The sequence below is a fragment of the Trachypithecus francoisi genome, unplaced genomic scaffold (assembly GCF_009764315.1).
Source record: "Trachypithecus francoisi isolate TF-2019V2 unplaced genomic scaffold, Tfra_2.0 Lachesis_group7, whole genome shotgun sequence".
Taxonomy (NCBI): Eukaryota; Metazoa; Chordata; class Mammalia; order Primates; family Cercopithecidae; genus Trachypithecus; species Trachypithecus francoisi.
The window spans coordinates 62,806,988-62,828,158 of record NW_022681472.1 but is presented as its reverse complement, the minus strand read 5'-3'; the positions used below and the strand labels follow the sequence as shown (position 1 = coordinate 62,828,158).

At 37.4% G+C, this 21,171-nt stretch overlaps 1 protein-coding gene and 1 long non-coding RNA gene across 26 annotated transcripts in view; one reads left to right on the top strand and one right to left on the bottom strand.

Moving 5' to 3' along the window:
• OXR1 (oxidation resistance 1) overlaps positions 1-21,171 on the bottom strand; it is a 510,160-nt gene that overhangs the window by 89,776 nt on the left and 399,213 nt on the right. For 4 of the 21 annotated variants that reach the window (XM_033203133.1, XM_033203137.1, XM_033203140.1 and 1 more), the window contains exon 1: positions 3,698-4,200. The exons of 12 other annotated variants lie outside the window; for them this stretch is intronic. In XM_033203133.1, coding sequence (XP_033059024.1) covers positions 3,698-3,896 — 199 coding nt within the window. In that variant the 5' untranslated portion in view covers positions 3,897-4,200. Of the gene's footprint in view, positions 1-2,570; positions 2,713-3,697; positions 4,201-21,171 lie in introns of those variants that run through there. 5 more of the 21 variants (XM_033203147.1, XM_033203151.1, XM_033203152.1 and 2 more) reach the window with 3 other exon arrangements.
• On the top strand, positions 4,316-19,406 carry LOC117079343. Of its 5 annotated transcripts, none has more exons than XR_004435378.1 (5): positions 4,316-4,487; positions 4,575-4,707; positions 5,692-5,789; positions 14,723-14,797; positions 15,529-19,406. It is a non-coding gene; the product is annotated as an uncharacterized LOC117079343 (long non-coding RNA). The 5 variants fall into 5 exon arrangements; XR_004435379.1 differs by having other exon boundaries at positions 4,317-4,487; positions 14,723-14,782; positions 15,529-19,405; XR_004435377.1 differs by lacking the exon at positions 5,692-5,789 and having other exon boundaries at positions 4,319-4,487; positions 15,529-19,405.

Below are 21,171 nucleotides of genomic sequence, written 5' to 3'. Positions count from 1 at the left end.
GACCACACCTCTTCTGCACTACAAACCTAACCTGGAATGGGAACTGAGGTAGAAAGATAAATGGAGGTATAAATTGAATATGAGACTGAAATTTTTAAATAAATGGACCAAGTCTTACGTAACTGAAAGATACTGTTTTAATTGCTAAAAATAAATGAAAAGAAAATGTAGAAGGGCTGAGTTGTGCTCAAAGAATACTGTCACCAAGTGGGAAAATGAGGTTGATATAATAGGACAGCTTATGATAAAAAACTATTTCATGTTTATATTACAGTAAGTTGAGAGTCTACACTAGTAAAATTTATCTATATTTATTACAATCTAGTGAAGTGAGTACTTTTAAAGATTATACATTATGAGTTATAGTCATGCCCCCAAACAAGACCTATATTTAAAGTTCAAACAATTTTTTTAAATCAAAGCATAATGTACCCTTTAATCAGGAACAAGCACTGTATTTTAAGATGTTTCTTTTGTAATTGTTATTAACTAGATCAATGGTGTGATAATGTCCTTAATATGTCTAAGTCTCAATTATGGTTTTCCTGAGAGGGCTATAATGGTGGGGCCAGCAAGCACTAAAAGCTGGTAGGAGCAAAAGCAGCCACCTTGGAGAGGAGTAAAGGAAGGAGAGACACCAACAGTTCAGTAAGTGGTTTGTTTATAGAAAGCGTAAACTCAGAAACATTGACCAAAGTTTTTTTTGTTTTTTGTTCGTTTGTTTGAGATGGAATCTTACTCTGTCACTCAGGCTGGAGTGCAGTGGTGTGATCTTGGCTCATGGCAACTTCCACCTCCTGGGTTCAAGCGATTCTCCTGCCTCAGCCTCGTGAGTAGCTGGGATTCCAGGAGTGTGCCACCATGTCCAGCTAATTTTTGTTCTTGTTTTATTTTTGAGATGGAGTCTCGTTCTGTGGCCCAGGCTGGAGTACAGTGGGGATATCTCACTGCAACCTTGCCTCCTGGATTCAAGCGATTATCCCACCTCAGCCTCCCTGGTAGCTGGGACTACAGGCACGCTTCACCATGCCTAGCTAATTTTTGTATTTTTAGCAGAGACAGGGTTTCACCACGTTGGCCAGGCTGGTCTCGAACTCCTGACCTCAGGTGATCCACCCGTCAGGGCTTGCCAAAGTGCTGGGATTACCAGAGTAAGCCACCACAACTGGCTGACATTTGACCAAAATTTTATCTGGTCTGTCCTTAATCTGTTAATTGTAAAACTATCTTATCAACATCATTACTGAACATGACTCCCTCCACCCCTTCTTGATGCGTAACTCCTCTGATGTTGGGTTGCGAGAAGGAACAGAAACAAGGTTCCACTTTTTCATCTTAGTGGATGAGAGGAGTAAGATCACTAACAACAAAGGGTTTCCTGGAATGCAGTCAATTTACATGTGTGAAAGTATCTGTAACAAGAAAGACTCCTATAATACACAGGACTTTTTAATGAACTGAAGAAAGAATGATAGCAGGAAACTTAAGCAGTCATTAAGAAACTGAAATAAGAATAGTCTCAAGCAGAAAGAGCAGAAGAAATCCTTCAAACAGACTGACAGACACTCATTCTGAAGGACACGAACACGAAGAACAACCGTAGAGCCAACAGCCTCCTGATAAGCAGCTGCAAAGCACAGAATTCTCATTTTAAACATGAAGACTCACTTATTTTTACTTGTGTATATACATGTTGCCTCTCAAAAGTCGGCTAGTTTTCACTAATTCTGCTCCAAATGAAAATGCTCTAGAACAGAGGATTTTGAAATCACCAAATCCAATCTCATTTACAAAGGAGAAAATATCGGCCCAAAGACACTAAGTAACTTGTCCAAATTCTTGCAGGAAGTTAATGCTAGGATGCACCTGCCCACATGACTGTGGTCATACTTTGACCTCACAAGGCCTCTCTAATGTGTCAGAGATTTGGGGGCACCGTGAACCGTGAATATTAAACAATATGTAATGAATTTATAAGGCAGCTTCAACAGAAGCGGAATATGTATCACTTCTGAAGCACCACTTTGAAGGAGGGTGTCAGATATAGCTGTGTGCTCCATATATATAAACACAAAGTACCTGCTGCCCAGTCTGGATTCTCCTCCTGGGCTCAAAGGATCTTCCCGCCCCAGCCTCCTGAGCAGAGTAGCTGGAACTACAGACACGGGTCACCAAGATACACGTGTTTGGGCATACTTATTAAAACACTAACCATATTCCTTTTTAGTTAAGTTACTCCACATATTTCTGAATTCTCCATCCACCTCAAGGCTGGTCACATATCAACTGTTTTCAATTTCAGGCTACTGAAAACTCATTTAAAAAAATCCTTGATTCAAACACTTTAAAGTCCCTTTCCTATGCCTGGTCCCACTTTTAAGAGGATTCTGCCTTTGGTTAACATTCTTCAGAGCAAAAACAAAAAGTATTCCCCTCCCCTTTTCATTTCTTAATTCCATAAACAGCAATTCTACAGATAAAAAATATTTTACGTAAAGTAAGGAAAATTTATTTAAAAGGGCTATGCTAAAATGAGATTTTAATATTTCTTCAAAGCTTAAATTACATACCTAGACACATAGATCAATAGATGTCCTCACTGTTTTACTGCTTTAAAACAATCTACAGGGCCCAGCATGGTGGCTCAGGCCTGTATTCCCAGCACTTGGGAAGGCCCAGGCAGAAGGATCACTTGAGGCCAGGAGTTAAGACCAGCCTGGGCAACACAGCGAGACTCCATCTCTACAAAAATAAAGATAAAATTTAAAATAAAATAAAATGGTAGGATGTGGAGTTATAAACAGATTTTACACTTTGTGCCTATCTTTATTTTCTAAACTCTCTAATGCTCATTTTTCATAACCCTCAAACATTAAAACAATTAACAAAAATAAAATAAAATAAGACATGGCTAGGATGTCTGCTACCTGTTAAAGGAAGCCAAGGACACTGGAAATTACCCTGTGCCTTATGCTGAAACTGTTCAGCAGCACTTTCAAAAATTCTGTAAGTTATCAATATCATGTCGCTACAAATGACTGTTTTAAAGAATGGCACAAAGACACTGTGGTGAAAAAAATCAACCAACACAACACAAAATAAACAGGAACTGAGAAAGTTTCTAGGTTCTGCCACCACAAGACAACGTGCAGCCGTTCAAAAAGTACACGACGCAAAAAGTCAACTAGCTTCCCATGTTAATGAAGTGTTTCATTTTACAAAGAAGCATCTGGCTTTTTACGTTTCGTTTAGGAAGTGAATCCTAACAGCTGACAAATATCAAAGAAAGACTGACCCAAACCAAAACCAAAGCAGGCGCAACGCTCTTCAAGAATCCAAGACTGAAAACACCGACGTCATAACTGGTTCAGTCTTCACCTCCCAGTGGGAGGGAAAGAGAGAATGGATCGTACCCTTGAAATACTTGGCGGGGAAAGAAAATCAAGTCTAGGTGGGGAAAGCAGGAAGAGCAGAGCAGGAAGAGCTGGCACGCAGCTGAAAGTCTTCCCTCCCCAGAGCCGAAGGAGTCCTTCCTTCCTCGCCCCCTGCGGCCGCCACCCCAGCCACGTCGCCCGCCCGGTCCCAGGCACATCTTCCAGGGCCGGGCCGCGACCCCCGTCCGGCGCCACGACCACCGCCTCCCCCGAGCCCTCAGCCTAGGTCGTCCGCGCGGGGAGCGAAAGAAGGGTGGGCTCACCAGGTCCCTCCGGGCTGGACGGCGCCGGGGGCCGGTGGGGCGGGGACCCGCACCCGAGGTCCCCCTGGGCGGGCTCCCTCAGGTAATCCTCGAAGCGCACCTGCCGGGCTTCGCCGCCGCCCCCGAACCCCCACAGGCGGTTGGCCGTGCCCCGCAGAAGGCGTCCGCTCTTCTCGGTGAACGTGGTCAGGTAGTCCATGCTGCCGCGGGGCCGGACGCGGAACTGGGGCCCAGGAGGTCGACGGTTTCGGCGGTGGCGGCCACCACTAGCCCGCCCGCCACCCCATCAGACCTGATCCAGGGGAGGTGGCTCCGCGCGCCTCACAGAAGGCGGAGAGGGGGAGGGGGCGTCCCTCTCCCTGCCCGGGGACAGACCATCAGGAAACCACGCGTCGGGGGAGCAAAAGACGGACAAAAGTTTTTGAAAAGTTTTTCTTGTGGCTTCCAAATGCCAAATGAGGCAGAACTTAGCTTGTCACATAGGTATATTCTTCCTGGAACCGAGGCGGGGTCGGAAAACTGGTGGCTTTTAAGCAAGCTGGACGGGTCCTCTCCGGGCATCCCCCCACCCGCCTGGCGCCAATGGAGCTGGCCTTCCCCGCCCTGCCCCTCCCCGCCCTGTCCCGGCTCCGACCGGACTTTCAGGACTGCAAGGGAAAGGGGTTGGACACCCAGCCTCCCGCCAGGTCAGAGGAGGGGATAAAAATGGCCCAGGGGAGACACTGCTGGAGTTGCATGGAGTTCGGGAGCCTAGGAAGAGTCTGCAAATAACAGTAAAAAAGTTTGAAGGGTGTGTGTGTTGGCTTGGGGAAAAAAAGAGGGTGGAGTGTATCACTTAAAACTTGCAGCTTGTATTTACTTTTTTTTTTTTTTTTAGGACGGCGGAGATACTTTCAACATAAGACTGCAGTCATAATTACAACATGAATAGTAACATTTTAAGTTCGTTGTACCAGTATGAACTCATGTTATTGTTGGACATTCTATGATCCCAGTCCTGTTTAAGCAATGTAATTGAAGACTTTAGTTTGCAGATCTACCTTTCAGGGACAAATAACCTAGACAGGGAAAGAGCAGTAACTTTTGACAGAAATTTAATACCCCATTTTGCTTCCTGTGAGATCTGGTTATTCTCTTCCTTTCACATCTGTTTGTAGCTCTTGTAGTTTTCCCAGGCATTAAATAAGTAAATCCTCTTTCTTGGAATCACCAATATATTACTATACTGGGGGAAAAGAAAGATGTGAATTACTTAGGAAGCTGATGAACTACCCACTCCAACAATAGAGTCCTGGAAATCAGTCTTAAGCTTTTGGCCAAACTACTGAAGATTATCCCTCCTGACACACACACACACCCCCTTTTTTGTTGTTGTTGTTTTAACCAGTTGACAGATCTTTTTTGCATCATCACCATTTTCAGTTTAAATTCTTACTAGGTTGGATAAATGTCACCATTCTAATATCAGCCATCATCATTATACCTGGTGAAAAATACAGCATGTCTGGGCTGCACCCTCACAGTGTCTAATTCGGTGTTTATGGGAAAGGGGCCCAGGAGAATCTGCATATCCAGCAATCCATGTTTTCAGGGTTGTGGCTTGGGAAAGAACTGTTACAGACTTCTGCTCTACCTAAGGACCTATTTTGTAGATGTTGCAATGGATGGAATGTTTGTGCTTTCCCTCAAATTCATTTGTTAAAATCCTAACCCCAGTGTGATGGTATTAGGAGGTGGGGCCTTTGGGAGGTAATTCATGAGCACAGAGGCCTCATGAATGCGATTAAGTGCCCTTATAAAAAAGGGACCCAGAGAGCTGTCTCCATCTTTCTGCCACATGAGGATACAAAAACACCAGTTTGCAAACCAGAAGAAGGTCCTTACCAGAAACCAACCATGCTGGCACCCTGATCTTGGTCCTCTAGCCTCCAGAACTGTGAGAAATAAATGTGTGTTTATAAACCAGTCAGTCACTCTATGGTGCTTTATTATAGCATCTGGAACGAGCTAAGACAGCTACTAAGTAGCATTCCATTTGACAAGGAAGCCTTACCATGCACACTACTTCTGAGTTCAATGAAAGAGAGGCTCAGTAAGTTTTAAAAATCAAATTTCAATGAATTAGTCTAATTCTCATTAACAATTTAAATTATTTTTCTAAGATGTGTTTTACATCTTCTAAAAATTTACTGGTTTGTTATAAGCATATCCAATTAGTGCTTGAGATTTTACCTGATTAGATCTGCCCTTTTACGTCCAACATTTGCAGGAACCTTCATTCTACCAGTTCAAATCCAGATTTACAGGTAGTTAACCCATCTGTTTTTTTTTGTTTTGTTTTGTTTTGTTTTTCTGCTTCTATTTCATAGAAGGCTAGAGCTGCTGGAGAAAAATGTGTAACCTTGGTGACTGAATGCCTTACAATCTTTGATTTAAACTCGGCTGGTCGTAATGTCTCTAAAATCCTTTTATTCATATAGTCAGTGTTCTCTTTCATTCTCTATATTTGTTGTCTGAACTGTCATCATTCTCCTGAAGTTACCAAACTCATCACTTGAACATGTTACTTTGCCTTCTACATGACCCAGAAAATCATAGGCCATGAAATATGAACATTCATTTTTCTTTCCTTTTTCTCTTCAATCTACATCAAGTTGCTCTCCCTACCTTGTCTTAGAAGGAGGTCTTTATTCCTGTCCATGCCTTTCTTCCAAAAGTCTAATTATGTTGTCTGTGGCTTGCCAGCTTTATTATTCTTCTCTGTTCCTTTTCACTATATGTCCTTTCCTCTTATCCTTCCATCAGCCACATAAATCACTCTCAGCCTTAAAAAAAGCTTGCTTATATGCCATGCCTGCTTTTTCAAGCTACCTTTTGCTTCATTAAAAAAAAACAAACCTTTATTGATATATAATTTAAGTACTGTAAAATTCACCTGTTAAAATTATACAGTTCACCTGATAACAATTCAGGGTTATAAAGCTATCATCAAAATGTAATCTTTGAACCTGAACATTTCCATCATCACAAAAACGTTTTACCAATCTGTAGTCACTCCCCACTCACACTTGCAGCCCTAGGCAACCACTAGTCTATTTCTGCCTCAGTGGATTTACCTTTTATAGACATTTCATATAATACTTGGTCTTTGGGGTCTGCCTTCTTTCACTTAATGTTTCTGAGGTTTCTTCATGTTGTAACATGTATTAGTACTTCATTCCTTTTTACCACCAAATAACATTACATTGTATAAGATATACCACATTTTATTGATCCATTCATCCATTGATGGATATTTGGATTGTTCATACCTTGAGGCTATTATGAATAATGTTGTTAGGAACATCTGTGTAATTAAGTTTTTCTGTTGAACTGTTTTCATTTCACATATATACATAGGAGTGAAACTGCTGGGTCAAAATGGTGGCTTTCAATGGGCAAAAGGGTTTAATTTTGATGAAGTCCAATTTATCAATATTTTTATCAGGTCTGTGCTTTGCATTGTATCTAAGAAATCTTTTGACTAATCCAAAGTATGAAGATTAACTATTATGTTTTTTCTATGAGTTTTATTTTATTTAGCTCATTGATCTAATATAGGTCTAATATAGGTCTTTGATCTATTTGGGGTTAATTTTCAGGTTTCGTGTGAGGAAGTGGTCCAAATTCATTTTTTTATGTGTGGCTATCCAGCTGTTCCAGCACCATTTATTGAAAAGATGATTTTTCCCCCCATTGTCTTTGCATCTTTATCAAAACTTAATTGACCTTAAATATAAGGTTTTATTTCTGGACTCTCAATTCTACTATACCTAAACCCATGCCAATACCATGCTATCTTGATTACTGTAGCTTTCTAGTAAGTTTTGGAATTGGAAAGTGTGAGTCTTCCCATTTTGTTCTTCATTTTGAAGATTGTTTTGGCTATTTTGAATCCTTTTCATTCCATATGAATTTTAGGATTACTTTATCAATTTCTTCAAAGAAAAAAGGCAGTTGTAATTTTGATAGAGATTGCATTAAATCGGTAGATCAGTATGGGAAGTATTGCTATATCGTCCATAAACAAAAGGATGTCTTTCCATTTAGGTAGATCTTCAATTGCTTTGAGCAGTGTTTTGTGCTTTTCATTGTAAATCTTGTACTTTTTTGTGACATACATTAATACGTGTTTTATTTTTTGTTGGTATTGTCAATAGATTTTTTTTTAGATTGCCATTGCTAGTATACAGAAATGAAATCGATTTTTGAATACTGTTCTTGTATCTTACAACCTTGCTGGACTCATTAATAAATTCTACTTATTGTTAAGTGGATTTCTTAACATTTTCTCTATAAAAGTACATGTTTTCTGTAAATAAAGATGGTTTTGTTTTTTCCCTTCCAATTCAGGTGCCTTTTTTTCTTGCCCAATTGCCCTGGTTAGAACTTTCAGTACAATATTAAATAGAAGTTGTGAGAGCAGATATCATTTTATTCCTGAATTTGGAGAAAACACATTGAGTCTTTCACAATCAAGTATGATATTATATGTTGGTTTTTTGTAGATGCCCTTACTCTAGTTTATGAAGGACCATTCTATTCCTAAATTCTTTTATTTTTGTCATAAATGGATGTTAGATTTTGTCAAATGCTTTTTCTGCTTCTGTTGATATAATATTGTGCTTTTTGTTCTTTATCCTGTTAATATAGTGTTTACATTAATTAATATTTGTATATTAAATGAACCTTGCCTTCCTTAGATAACCTTCAGAATGTATAATACGATGCTTGATTTGGTTTGTTGGTATTCTGTTGATGATTTTTTTGTCTATATTCATAATAGATATTATATTGGTTTATACTTTTCTTCCCTTGTGATATCCTTGTCTTGCTTTGGTATTTGGGTAATACTGGCCATCCTTTTCTAATTTTTTGGAAGAGTTTCTGAAGGATTGTTACTAATCATTCTTTAAGTGTTTAATAGAATTCGCCATTGAAGCCATCTGGCCCTAGGCTTTTCTTTCTGGTAATATTTTAAATTACTATTATCATTTACCTCATATATATATATATTAGATTTTCTATTTCTCCTTGTGTCAGTTTTGGTAGCTTTGTCTTTCTAGGAATTTGTCCATTTAATGTAAGTCATCTAATTTGTTGTTCATAGTATTCCTTTTAATCCTGTTCATTTCTCTGATTTATATTAATATCAGCTCTTTTACTCCTAATTTTAGTAATTTGAGTCATCTCTGTTTTTTTCTTGCTCATTCTAAATCTTTGTCAATTTTGTTGTTCCTTGCAGAGAGCCAACTTGAGGTTTCATTAATGAGGTTTCTCTAATGTTTTTCTATTTACTATTTCATTAATACCCATGCTAATCTTTATAATTTCCTTCTTTCTATTTGTTTTGTGTTTAGTATCTTCTATTCCCACCTCCAACCTCCCTAGTTTCATAAGGCAGAAGGTTAGGCTATTGATTTGAAATCTTCTTTTTTTATAATATAGGTTTTTACAGCTACATGCCTCATTAGTTCCGTCCCACAAATTTTGTTATATTGTACTTTAGTTTTTATTTATCTCAGAGTAATTTTCCTTATGAATGATCATTTGACTCATTGGCTATTTAGGAGTATGTAGTTTAATTTCCACATATTTGTGAATTTCCCAAATTTCTTGTGTTTTTCTGACTTCTAACTTAGTTTTACTGTAGTTAGAGAATATACTTGGTATGATTCCCCATCCTTTCAAAATCATTGAGTCTTTTTTATGGCCTAGTTTATAGTCTATCCTGGATAATATTCCATTTTCCCTCATTTTTAAGCCTTCTATTCACCACTGAATTTCTTGAAAATCCATATTTGCTGCCTCTCTTAAGCTCCTACCCAAGCTCACTCTCAGCAAATTCTCATCCATTCATTCAGCTTTAGTAAATGCCTACTCAGCACTAAGATAGAGAGTCCCTATTTCTATGGCACTTTCAAGCTGATGGTACACTCCCGAAGATCACCAGTGCCAGCACAAGATGTTTTTGTGCGATTAGAAAGAGATACCCCTGCAAATAGACACATTACAAAAAGGCATCTCTAATCCAAAAATGAAATTAAGAAAATAATTCCATTTATAGTAGCATCAAAAAGACAAAAATACTTAGAAATAAATCTATCCAAGGAGGAGCAAAACATATACTGAAAAATACAAAACATAATTGAAAGAAGTTAAAGAAAATCTAAATAAATGGAAAGAGATCCCATATACATGGACTAGAAAACTTAATATTGTTAAAATGGCAATTCAGAAATCAATATACAGATGTAATACATTCCCTATCAAAATTCCCCTGCTTTATTTACAGATATGGAAAATCCCATCCTCAAATTCATATAGAACTGCAAGGAGCCCCAAAGAGCCAAAACAATTTAAAAAGAAAAACAGTTGGGGGACTCATACTTCCCAATTTCAAAACTTTCTTCAAAGCTACAGTAATCAAAAACCATAGTACAGGTGTAAGAATACATGTACACATCAATAAAATAGAATTTAGGGTTCATAAGTAAACACATACATTTTGGGAAAACAAACCGATTTTCAAAAATGATGCCAAAGCCATTTAATGGGGAAAAATAGTGGCTTCAACAAATGGTGCAGTAACAACTCCATACTCACATACAAAAGAATGAGATTAGACCCTTACCTCACACCATAGACAGAAATGAACTCAGAATGGATTAAAGACATAAGTGTATGACTTAAAACTATTAAATTCCTAGAAGAAAACATAGGGTAAATCTTTGTGATCTTGAAATTGGCAGTGGACTCAGAGATTACATCAAAGGCATAAACAACAAAACTAATTTGCCTCATTACTAATATGAGGAATGCAAATACCTGTCAATAAATACCATTTTCTTCTATCAGGATGGTGAAGATCAAAAAGTTTAAAACCATTTTGGTAACAGCGAGTGGAAACTACCACTTTCATATATTACTAGTAGGGGAGTGAAGAATGGTACCACTATTTTGCAGGATCATCAAAGAGAGGGTCATTTTGCAGGATCTATCAACATTTTTAAAGCACACTCCTTTTGATTCAGTATCCTCACTTCTTGATACTTATCCTATTGATGTATGAAATGATGCAATTTTCTATTTGTAATAGCAAAATGTTGAAAATAACCTAAGTGGTTACTAATAAAGAAATGATTAAATAAAATATGACATGTCCATATAACAGAATATTATTCAGCCATTAAAAATAATTACACAGTTCCTGGTATAACCGATTATGAAAGTATCTTGAAAAAAGTATTTTTAAGGGGGAAAGCAAGATACAGAACACCACATGTGGTATGCTTCAATTTTTGAAAACAATGTAAAATATATGTAGTTATCCACATACAAATAAAACATTTCTGTTAGTATGTAAGAACCTAGTAATGGTAGTTGCCTTCTGAGAAAAGAAGTGGGTGGCTTAGGGCGTGATGAGAGAGAACCTTAATTTTCACTGTGTGTATAATATGCATGTATCGCCTATTCAAAAATGATTATTTAAGTTAAAAATGACCTGTTTTCCATAAGCCCATTCTATCTTCTAGGAGCTTGCTAGACTGTCCACTGTCAATTTAACTGTCATTCAGCTCCTATGAAAGGCATTTGAGATAGACTGCATTTCTCAATCATCAGTAAGAAAAATGTGATCTTTCTTAAGTCGTCTAAAAGTTATAGGCGTATAAAGTTAGGTCATCCGCAGTCAGTATACATAAGGCATGTCTCATCATTAAGAACATGGGTCCTGAGTCTAACTTCAGATGCTGGCTTTGCCACTTACTAGCAGCATAATGGGAAAGTAACTGACTTAGCCTCTCTCTGCCTCAGGTTCCTTACCTGTAAAATAGAGATAATATAGAGATGTCGGGAAGATTTAATAACATAGTGCAAGCAATATGCCTACAAGAGTGCCTGTAAAACATTAAGCCTTGGTAAATGTGAGCTATAATGCTTCCTATAAAATACCTTATCAAGTTATACCATTAGTGTTATATTCTGAATTTTATTGAAGTTCGATGCAAGAAACAATTGTGTGAGGAACTGACATTGAAGACATTATTCATTATGTTGTTATTTAGTGTATATAATTAAAAATATTTTTGACAGATACTTAGAATTTTATGTCAGGAAAAATCCTTGTGAAGACAGTACAGGCATTCATTAACCAGATAATACATGTTATCATCTTGTCTTAAGTTTCAAATACAATGACCATCTATTTTTTTTTCCCAAAAAAGTAGAACTTCCTTGCCATTTCCTTTGCTTAGTAATTTCTGGTCTCGTTGAAATTATTATGTTTTACTAGATGTTTAAATTAAAAGGACAATATATAACTGGATACATGCATATGGGAAAACAAAACTATAGTATAGAAGGCTATATAATAGTAAATTTCTTATGTCCTTCCCAAATCAACCTCTACAGCTTTGTGTACATCCTTCTGGAAATTTTGTATGCATATATTTACATAGGGTTACTATGTGTATATATGCGTGTGTGTTTATTTAAAAAAAAAAAAACCCACAAATGGGAACATATTGTGTCCACAATTTTGTTGTTGTTGTTGTTTTCTTGTTTGAAATAGGGTCTTATTCTATTGTCCAGGCTGGCATGCAGTGGTGCGATCAGGGCTTATTGCATCCTCGACCTCCTGGGATCAATCCATCCTCCTGCCTCAGGCTCCTAAGTACCTGGGACTATAGGCACATGCTACCATACCCAGCTAATTATTGTAGTTTTTGTAGAGACAGGGTTTTGCAGTGTTGCCCAGCCTGGTCTTGAACTCCTGGGCTCAAACGATCTGCATGCCTCTACTTCCCAAAATGCTGTGATTACAAGCGTGAGCCAAGGCACCTGGCCCATGTTCACAGTTTTATACAACTATTTTCACTTCCCTTTATCTTAGACACCTTTCCATATCAATTTCTATTAGTTCTCCTACATTCTTTTTACAGTTTCCGAGTTCAATTTATTATTATCTGTTGAAAAAGCCTTTTGTTGTTAGTTGCTAGAATATTTAATTTAATTACATCACATTTACTTCCAAAAAACATGTAGGAGCTAAAAACTCACTGGAAAGCACACTGTTAATAAGTTGGAAACTTGTGCACTACTGTATGTAGATTATTTAAACCACTCCCCAAAATGCTTTAAGAAATTCTGCCCTCGCAGGCACTATTCCTTAAAGGAAACATTGTTCTTTTAATTGTGGAATCTTAAATAGAAAAATTTCAAGTAAGACAATGATTTCTAAAAATATGAAGAAAAATGACTTGAAAACTAGGAAAATGGCTCTGATTTTATATTTTTATACTAAAAGAATATCATCAGTAACCTAAAAATAATTAGAAACAGATTAACAAGAACATTTGTTTGTAATGTTTATATTTTCTTAATTGTTAGATGAATTAAATGATTCCTATTTTAAAGGGACTATTCTTTGATTGCTTGTTTACATTGGCTAATGACTGAAGTTTTGTTTAATGTTCAGTCTTCTCAATGTTTTCGTTCCTGCCCCAGCTCCCATCTCTATCAGTCATCCTATATACCAAACTCTCTGAATTCAATCTCACTTCTTTATCTTTTTCTGGAGATGACATCAAATGGTTCTAACAACCATTCCCTGGCATACTTCCTGGCTCACTAAAACTATTATGAGTAGCCACAACATTGTGTTCGTTACTCTTTGAAAATACTTTTTAACACAGATAAAATTATTGAACTTTAGGAAATAAAAGAAGCAGAACTGTAACATCCTGAGAAAACACAGAGACATTGAAGTATATGAGCACGATGCATCTGCAAATCTTTAAGCAAAATGGTAAAAGTGAGACCTGTGTTCTCATTATAAGGCTAGCTATATTAATAAACTCAGAAAATAACAACTGGATCTTAAAAGAACAAAATGAAAAAATTATTTTCTCCAGTAACAAGTTATATCTACCTGTCAGCTATTTCATAAGATAGAAATGTTAGGGTTGGGCATGGTAGCTCACACCCGTAATCTAAACAGGTTGAGAGGCCGAGGCCAGAGGATCGCTTGAGGCCAGAAGTCAGCACTCAAATTTCTGATATGATAAGCAAAACCACTGATGGAATCAATAAGGCAGACTGACACTCTGACAGTAAACTAAGCAAAGAGATTTTGTAAGTTTAGAAAATAAGGCGTGAATCTGTTATACAATCACTACGTCTGCATCTGCCAGTAAACCTAAAGCTTAATTTCATAGACAGACGAATTTGCTACCCTTAAAATTGACTCTTTTTTTATTTAAAGCATTTGTGTGTTTTTCGCCACCAAAATGGTTTATGCTAGCATTCAAATTCCTTATCATATATGAGACTTCCACCTGTGTTCCAAATGAACACAAAGAGGAAGAATGTGGGTTTATTGTTTGAATATAACCATGATCACAGCATTGAAGAGTATACGATAGAGATTTAATATGGCCTTTCAATAGAGTGGGGACAGTCTAATATTAATTTTCTAAAAAGTCCCCCTCTAGGAGATACCAACCTTGGACATATAATAATTACAAACCCTACTAAAAACCGAGTAATTTTTTCTCAATTCTGAAAATTGTCCAAAAGGTGTTAACTCTTTCTCTCGTCAGAAAAACACTGCATGGCAGTCAAGCCAAACAAGGACTCAGCAATATCATTGTTAACAATTATAATTGAAACTTAGGTCACAATAACTCACATCAATTTACCATAGAATTATTCCCATTCTATTTTTAATCCTATTGAAGACTGTAATTACAATGATATAATTACAGCCCCCAAATACTCCATACCTGGAATGTGGCAGCTTCTGGAGCTTTTGGATCGATTTCACTCAGCTCATTGGACAACTGCCAATTGGTATTACCAGTGGTGCCTAAAGTTCTGAAAACTCAATAAAGCTTTAAAAACCTTGAGGAACAATAGCTCATCAGGATCTCCAAAGAGTAATTTTACATCATGAAGACAAACATTCTCATTTTCTTTCTTCTGCAGATTTCTTTTTGTGCCTGCACTTTCTTTGAGGTTGCAGTAGAGAGTGTGTGTCTACAGAAGGTACTGTATGCATAGGTATGAGGAGGTCTTACTCTCTTTTTATCGTTCTGAGCCCTTCTCTACCCTTGTTCTTCCTCTTGTCCTCTCTTAATTCTATGATGGGTCTTCACATGTTGTTGTGCCTTCTCATGTTACTTGAATAGAATTTTGATACTTAATCTGAAAAGCTGATAAGTGAAAACATTTGTTTTGTGGTATATTAAGTACTTTATTCAAATTATTAATTTCACATATTTTAAAGTTATATAGCTTTTAGCTAAATTTTTGGATAATTTCCCTATCTTTGCTTTTATTAAAGATAATAGGGCCAAGCACGGTGGCTCATGCTTGTAATCCCAGCACTTTGGGAGTCCGAGGTGAGCAGATCACCCTGAGATCAGGAGTTCGAGACCAGCTTGGCCAACATGGCGAAAACCCATCTCTACTAAAAATTACAAAAATTAGTCAGGCTTGGTGGTGTGCACCTGTAATCCCAGCTACTCGGGAGGCTGAGGCAGGAGAATCATTTGAACTCAGGAGGCGGAGGTTGCAGTGAGCCGAGATCACACCACTGCACTCTAGCCTGGGAGACAGAGTGAGACTGTCTCCAAAAAAAAAAAAAAAAAAAAAGATAATAGAGAAAAAAGAAGATGAACAGGCAAAATAATTTAAATCTTTTGCTAGCCAGTTTCCAGCTTTAACCTGTAACCAGTAGTTAGGTAGTTTATTTATTTTTATATTTATTTATTTTCCTTTCCTTCTGTTAGGGGAAAGTCTGAACCTGGGGCTGTGTCAATACAAGACGAAATGAAGTACGACAAAGAAAAGAGAGCCTACCTACAAGTTCATCCATCTCAGGGAAAGTGCTGGGCAGCAATGACAAATTTCTATCAACTGTTCAATTGTTTCAGCCATGATGCACGAACAGCAAACTCCTAAGTGCTGAACATAACGTCTGAAAGGAGTAGAACTTATTCCTCTTCTCAAAGTAGATGGGAATTCCCTAACTTCCCACCTCCCCACACCAAACACAATCTGGGAAAGATGCTAATAACCCCACGTGAATCAGCCCAAAGGCAGTCAGCATATAGGAAGAGAAACTCAAACCTGGATGGTCAATCTTTAAATGATCCAGCACTGACTAGACAGGTTTAATTTTCAAACAGAATCATGCACCAGTCATTTTCTCCTGTTGCAGATCTACTCTAAATTCTCAAGTCTTCCTAGAGAGCAGCAGACACAGCAATATAACCAGATTCAAAATGCAAATCCGTGCTGCCCTAACAGGCTTGAAGGAAAGTTGGATCATTTCTAGCTGCCTCTCGAGAGAAGCAGGGCATGCCCAGACACTTCAGCCCCACCTACTATCCAGAGACTCATATAGGTGCCAAGCTGGCTATACAGCCACCACCACCAGTAGGATTTATCAAATGCATTGAACAAGGACTGGTTGGCAGCCACTTTGTACCTACCCTACTGGTCTTCTAGGAGTCAGGAAGGAAGGGGTGGGGATAAGATTCTTAAAATATACAGAGACATCAACAACATTGTTAGGCCCTCAGATTGAGCTGGTTCTGCTAACACACTGCATGATATGTAAGCACATGCACTTATATTTCCTCATTAGAGCCTATACATTATGTAGTAAAATGAAATCTCCCAGCTTCTACTTTACCCCTTCTTTAATCGATCTCCAACACTGCAGCCAGGGTAATCTTACATCCACCAATCTAAGTATTGCCTTTTCTCCGCTTTAAAAAGCACTCCTTGTTCACAGCAGCAGCTGCCTGTTGGTAATGAGAATCAGCTGTGGAACTTTTTAAAAAATTAAAATTCTCCAACTATACACAGAGATTCTGGTTCCATGGCTATAGGGTGGGAAACTCAGGAACCTAAATTTTTAAATTATGAGCCATGTTTGTGCTACTTTATAGTTCTTCCAAATGCTTTTTGCATATTTAGTTCATGTGAGTCACACACTGACTTCTGAAAAAGGTCCATGAGACTAGATCTGGCAACTACCGAGCAGTGATGTATGTGTTTCACACATGTGTGCAAAGAACAGGCGCTGTTTAAAACTGCCAGTGTTTTACGCTCCAGGTGCCTCGGCCTCTACCTCAGCAGCAAGGATATGACGTGCACGGGATAGTACAGCTACAAGATGGTGGAGCCTCTATCAGTCTGCATCCCTAAGTAACCATATGGATCAGAAGCCCTGCTTCCAAAACCACCCAAAATTGGATACGTAAGATGAACATGAAATGCATCAATAAATATGCACCTATTTTAGCAAGTCCCTTAGGTTTAGGGGTTCATTTGGCATCACAGCATAAGCTTAGCTTATTTTGACTGACAGGAGGTTTTGCAAATGATTAAGTTACATTTTTAATGATCTATTAATATGCTAAAGACCACCTGATTTGTTAATGATTTTGCTTTTCAAGTGTCTTTTGCCATGTCTATATTCTGAAAAGTATTCTGAGATTGCAAAACTATTCATTAACCTTTTGTGTATGTGAACAAGTATTTTCTTAATACAAACAGAGGAAAACCAACAAACAACAAAAGCAAAATGGGGAGAATGTGGAGTTGCTAAAGCTACACAGAATCTGTCGATCATTTATAGTCCCAGTTTAAAAAATTGGTTTCCTATCAGCCTTATCCTCTCAATAAATATCTTTATAATCAGAAAATGTAAATTTGAACTTGTAAAACACATGTAGGCTCATAAAATGCCATTTTTATGTTTTACATATTGTTCTCCCATAAAAGTACACTAGAAAATGGTTGAAAAGAATTACTTTAAGAGCTACAAAGAATACATCTCAATTGTCTTTCACACAATGACCTTAACATACTAATAGCAACCTTAACCGTAAGACATGAGCAGGGCCTTGGTGTTTATCTAGTCAGGCCTTTCATTGTTATAGATTGGGTCACCAAAGCCTAGAGAGGTCAAGTGTATCTCTGAAGGTCACACACTGGGAAAAGAACAGAGCCAGAACGCAGGGTTTGCCCATGGGAAATGCTGCCACATGACGTTTCCCTCCATCTTTTACTCAAGCAATTAACTGTTACTCTCTCAATTCACCCAAACATTCGGTTAAAGTGGCATAATGTCCCACAAAGGGTTTTCCGGCTGTGAAAGCTAGGTCAAACTATTGACTTATTTATTTATTGAGATGTAGCTTTCTCATCTGTAAAATAAGAGCAAATAGTACCTAACCTGGAGCTCTTCTATGATTAGAAAGGACATGATGTATGTACAGTGTTAGGCTCATTGTTCTTTGGCTGTAAATAAAAAAAAAAAATTATATTGATTCCCTTCAGAATTTCAGCCTATTCTAGACCAGGGAACAGCAAACTATGACCCATGAACCAAATCTGACCTGCCACCTGTTTTTATAAATTCGGTTTTATTTGAACACAGCCATGCCCATTCATTTATGTATTGTCTGCAGCTGCTTTGGGACTATACCAGTAGCTCTGACTAGTGTGACAGATACTTTATGGCCCAAAAAGCCTAAAATATTTGCTCCCTGGCCCTTTTCAGAAAAATGCTGTTGGACTATATTCTAAACTGCTGAGATCATTTTCATTCTTTCACCCACAGTGTCATTCGGTATCCCTAATTACTGAGTCAACCGCAAATTTGCCTCTGTTAAGGTTGATCATAAAAATATGTAATGAGACATGAGAAAGGAAAGTCATAAGACACAGTTCAACTGACACCTTCAAGGATGACAATGACTACCACTTATTGAGCACATTAATCTAAAGAAGTATGAATCCACTAAATGCTACCACGACCCAGAACTCATTTATCAACAATGCCACATATTAAACATCTTTCTAATACGCAGAAGATGAGGTACAGACTCCAGTGATCACTGCTTTCCCCTCTGAAATGGTTTCAAGTCTATGATGTTTCTATATCCTTCAACTCCATTTCAACAGCATTTTTAAAAACTCGGGCTATTAACCTAACTACAGTTTTCTGGCAGATCTCTCATTATCCAGCTACAGAATGGCTAGCTGTCACCAAACCTGATTCTTCTTTTTTCTGGGCACATAGTGACCCTATATTTCCCAGATTCCTTTTGGGGCAGCAGTGCTCAAGTGATTGTTTTTTAGCTAATGGAAGGACTGCAAAAATGATGTGTGCTACTTCCAGGCCTGGCCAAAGAGAGTCCCCACTGGTGATCTCCATGCTCATTTCTTTTCACACACTTGTAGCGGATGAACATGGTGACTTGAGAAGCCATTTATTAAATATGACAGAGCCTTTAGAGAGAAGGTACCTGGGTCCTTGAACCCACCCTTAGTGGATAGCTGCCACCACCACCCAAGAACTCTAAATGTAGACTCAAACAAGAATAAACTTCTCTTGTACTTAAGTCATTTTATATATTTTGAAGTTTGTTACAGGAGGAAGTATAATTGTAAAAAACACACTATGAGTCCTGTAAGGTTACTACCAAAGTATTTGTGACCACACAGGAAAATATTCTGGTTTTCTGGACCAAGAGGTTTCAATTCATGTAAAGTAGATGTGGGTGTTCTTTCACTGTATCCCTGTGTGCCTTAGCCTATAAATTTCTATTTTACAGTATTTGTTTTGTACTTTCTTGTAGCTCATTCTTTTTAATTGAGAAAAATAAAGCAAAACTGTGGCCGAGTGTAGTTGTGCACACCTGTCATCACAGCTACTTGGGACACTGAGCTGGGAGGATCTCTTGAGTCCAGGAGTTCAAGCCTAGCCAAGGCAATATGGCAAGACCCCATCTCTTAAAAAAAAGAAAAAGAAAAAAGCTAAATAGGCATTAAACTTACTCTATCTTTTAATAACTGTTAAACAATATGAGCCTCACCCATCCATCTTGTTCTCCTTTATTGTAGGGCTTTCCTTTTCACTAGTTTTTTTAGTGTTTATATAATCTCACTCTATGTGTTGGCCTGATACTCTTTCACAGTTTTATGCCAGTATTTTTTTGTTTGTTTGTTTTTTGTTCCTGGTAATATGTTCCTCTTGTTTCTTCTAAGAACTAAGCTCAGAAGACAGTTTGCCAAATCACACTGGTATCTCCCCATTTTTCCTTTCTTATTAAGATTACTCATGACTTTGTTTGCCACAGTTTGATTTTTTGGGTATGCTACCAACACTCAATTAAGAAACCCTATTCTACTAGATGTTGAGAAAGACTCAGCACTCCCACAACCACCTCATGCCTCTGGCAACTTTTATAGTCTGTTTGTAAAAAGCCTTATTTCATCCTGTATCTAGATACAGTATTCAATATTCTTTAACACTTGTGCTTTAGTATGCTGCGCATGGAGATAACATGCTTCTATTGATCCTGATGCTTCTCCATCTCATTTACAGAGAAGATGCAGGGCAGGTTGCTGCCACTTCCTGACATATCTTCCTGGGCTTGCTCTTTCAGCCCCACATTTTCACTTACTAGCTTCAAAAGCTATGAGGTCCCATTCAAGACATCCTACTCTCTAAAGCCCTCTTTATACCAGTTTGACTTAGCTTCAATTGGCACAGAAAAATCTGAGACTGAAAGATGTGATTGTAAGCTCACATGGCAAAAAGAAGAAGACAGCTCTGCGCAAAGAAGTTTATGGCTAACAGAATGATGTTTCTTTAGCTAGCAAATTTGTATGTTGTAAATGTCATTAGCATGATTGGATGTATTTGATAACTTGTAGAGTTATACTACCATCTATGTAGATGCTTTCTTAAAATTTTAGTTAAAAAATATGGAAGTGAGTTTTACCTCAGTGAATTTCTACAACATGCATATTAGCTTGTCATAAATAAATGAAGTAAATTTACTTTATAGTATACATATTTTCTAGTTTGATTTTGGAACTAGTAAAAAGCATGCTGTGTATTCTTTCAAGTATTGTGATCAAACATAGGGTGTATTTGTTAAAAACAAAGTTGTAACTATTTTTGTAAGAATTTGAACATTGAATCACTGGCAAAATTTGAAATCAAAAATTTTAATTTGTCTTTCTCAGATGTAATTTAAATGTAATCAGTTTAGGGTGTTTCTAAAAATTGATTTGCAAAGAAATAAATGTTATTTTTATGCTATCAAAGTTACTTCCCAAAGATTACATGTTATTCACACTTTAAATATATATGTACTTTTCTATTATTATTAAATAGAGGATTCCTCTGCCATTCTCACTACTTTCTCCTCAAAAGAAGAGACCATATGTTTTTGATAAAATAAAAAGAATGCTATAAAGAGGTTTTCTTATCCTTAAGGTCTCAATGAAGATTATCTGCATTAGTAAGGGGAAAATCATAATTATCATGAAAATATAAAATATAGTTCATTAAATATATATGTATACATACATATGCAAGTATTTGTGTATATATACATCTATAT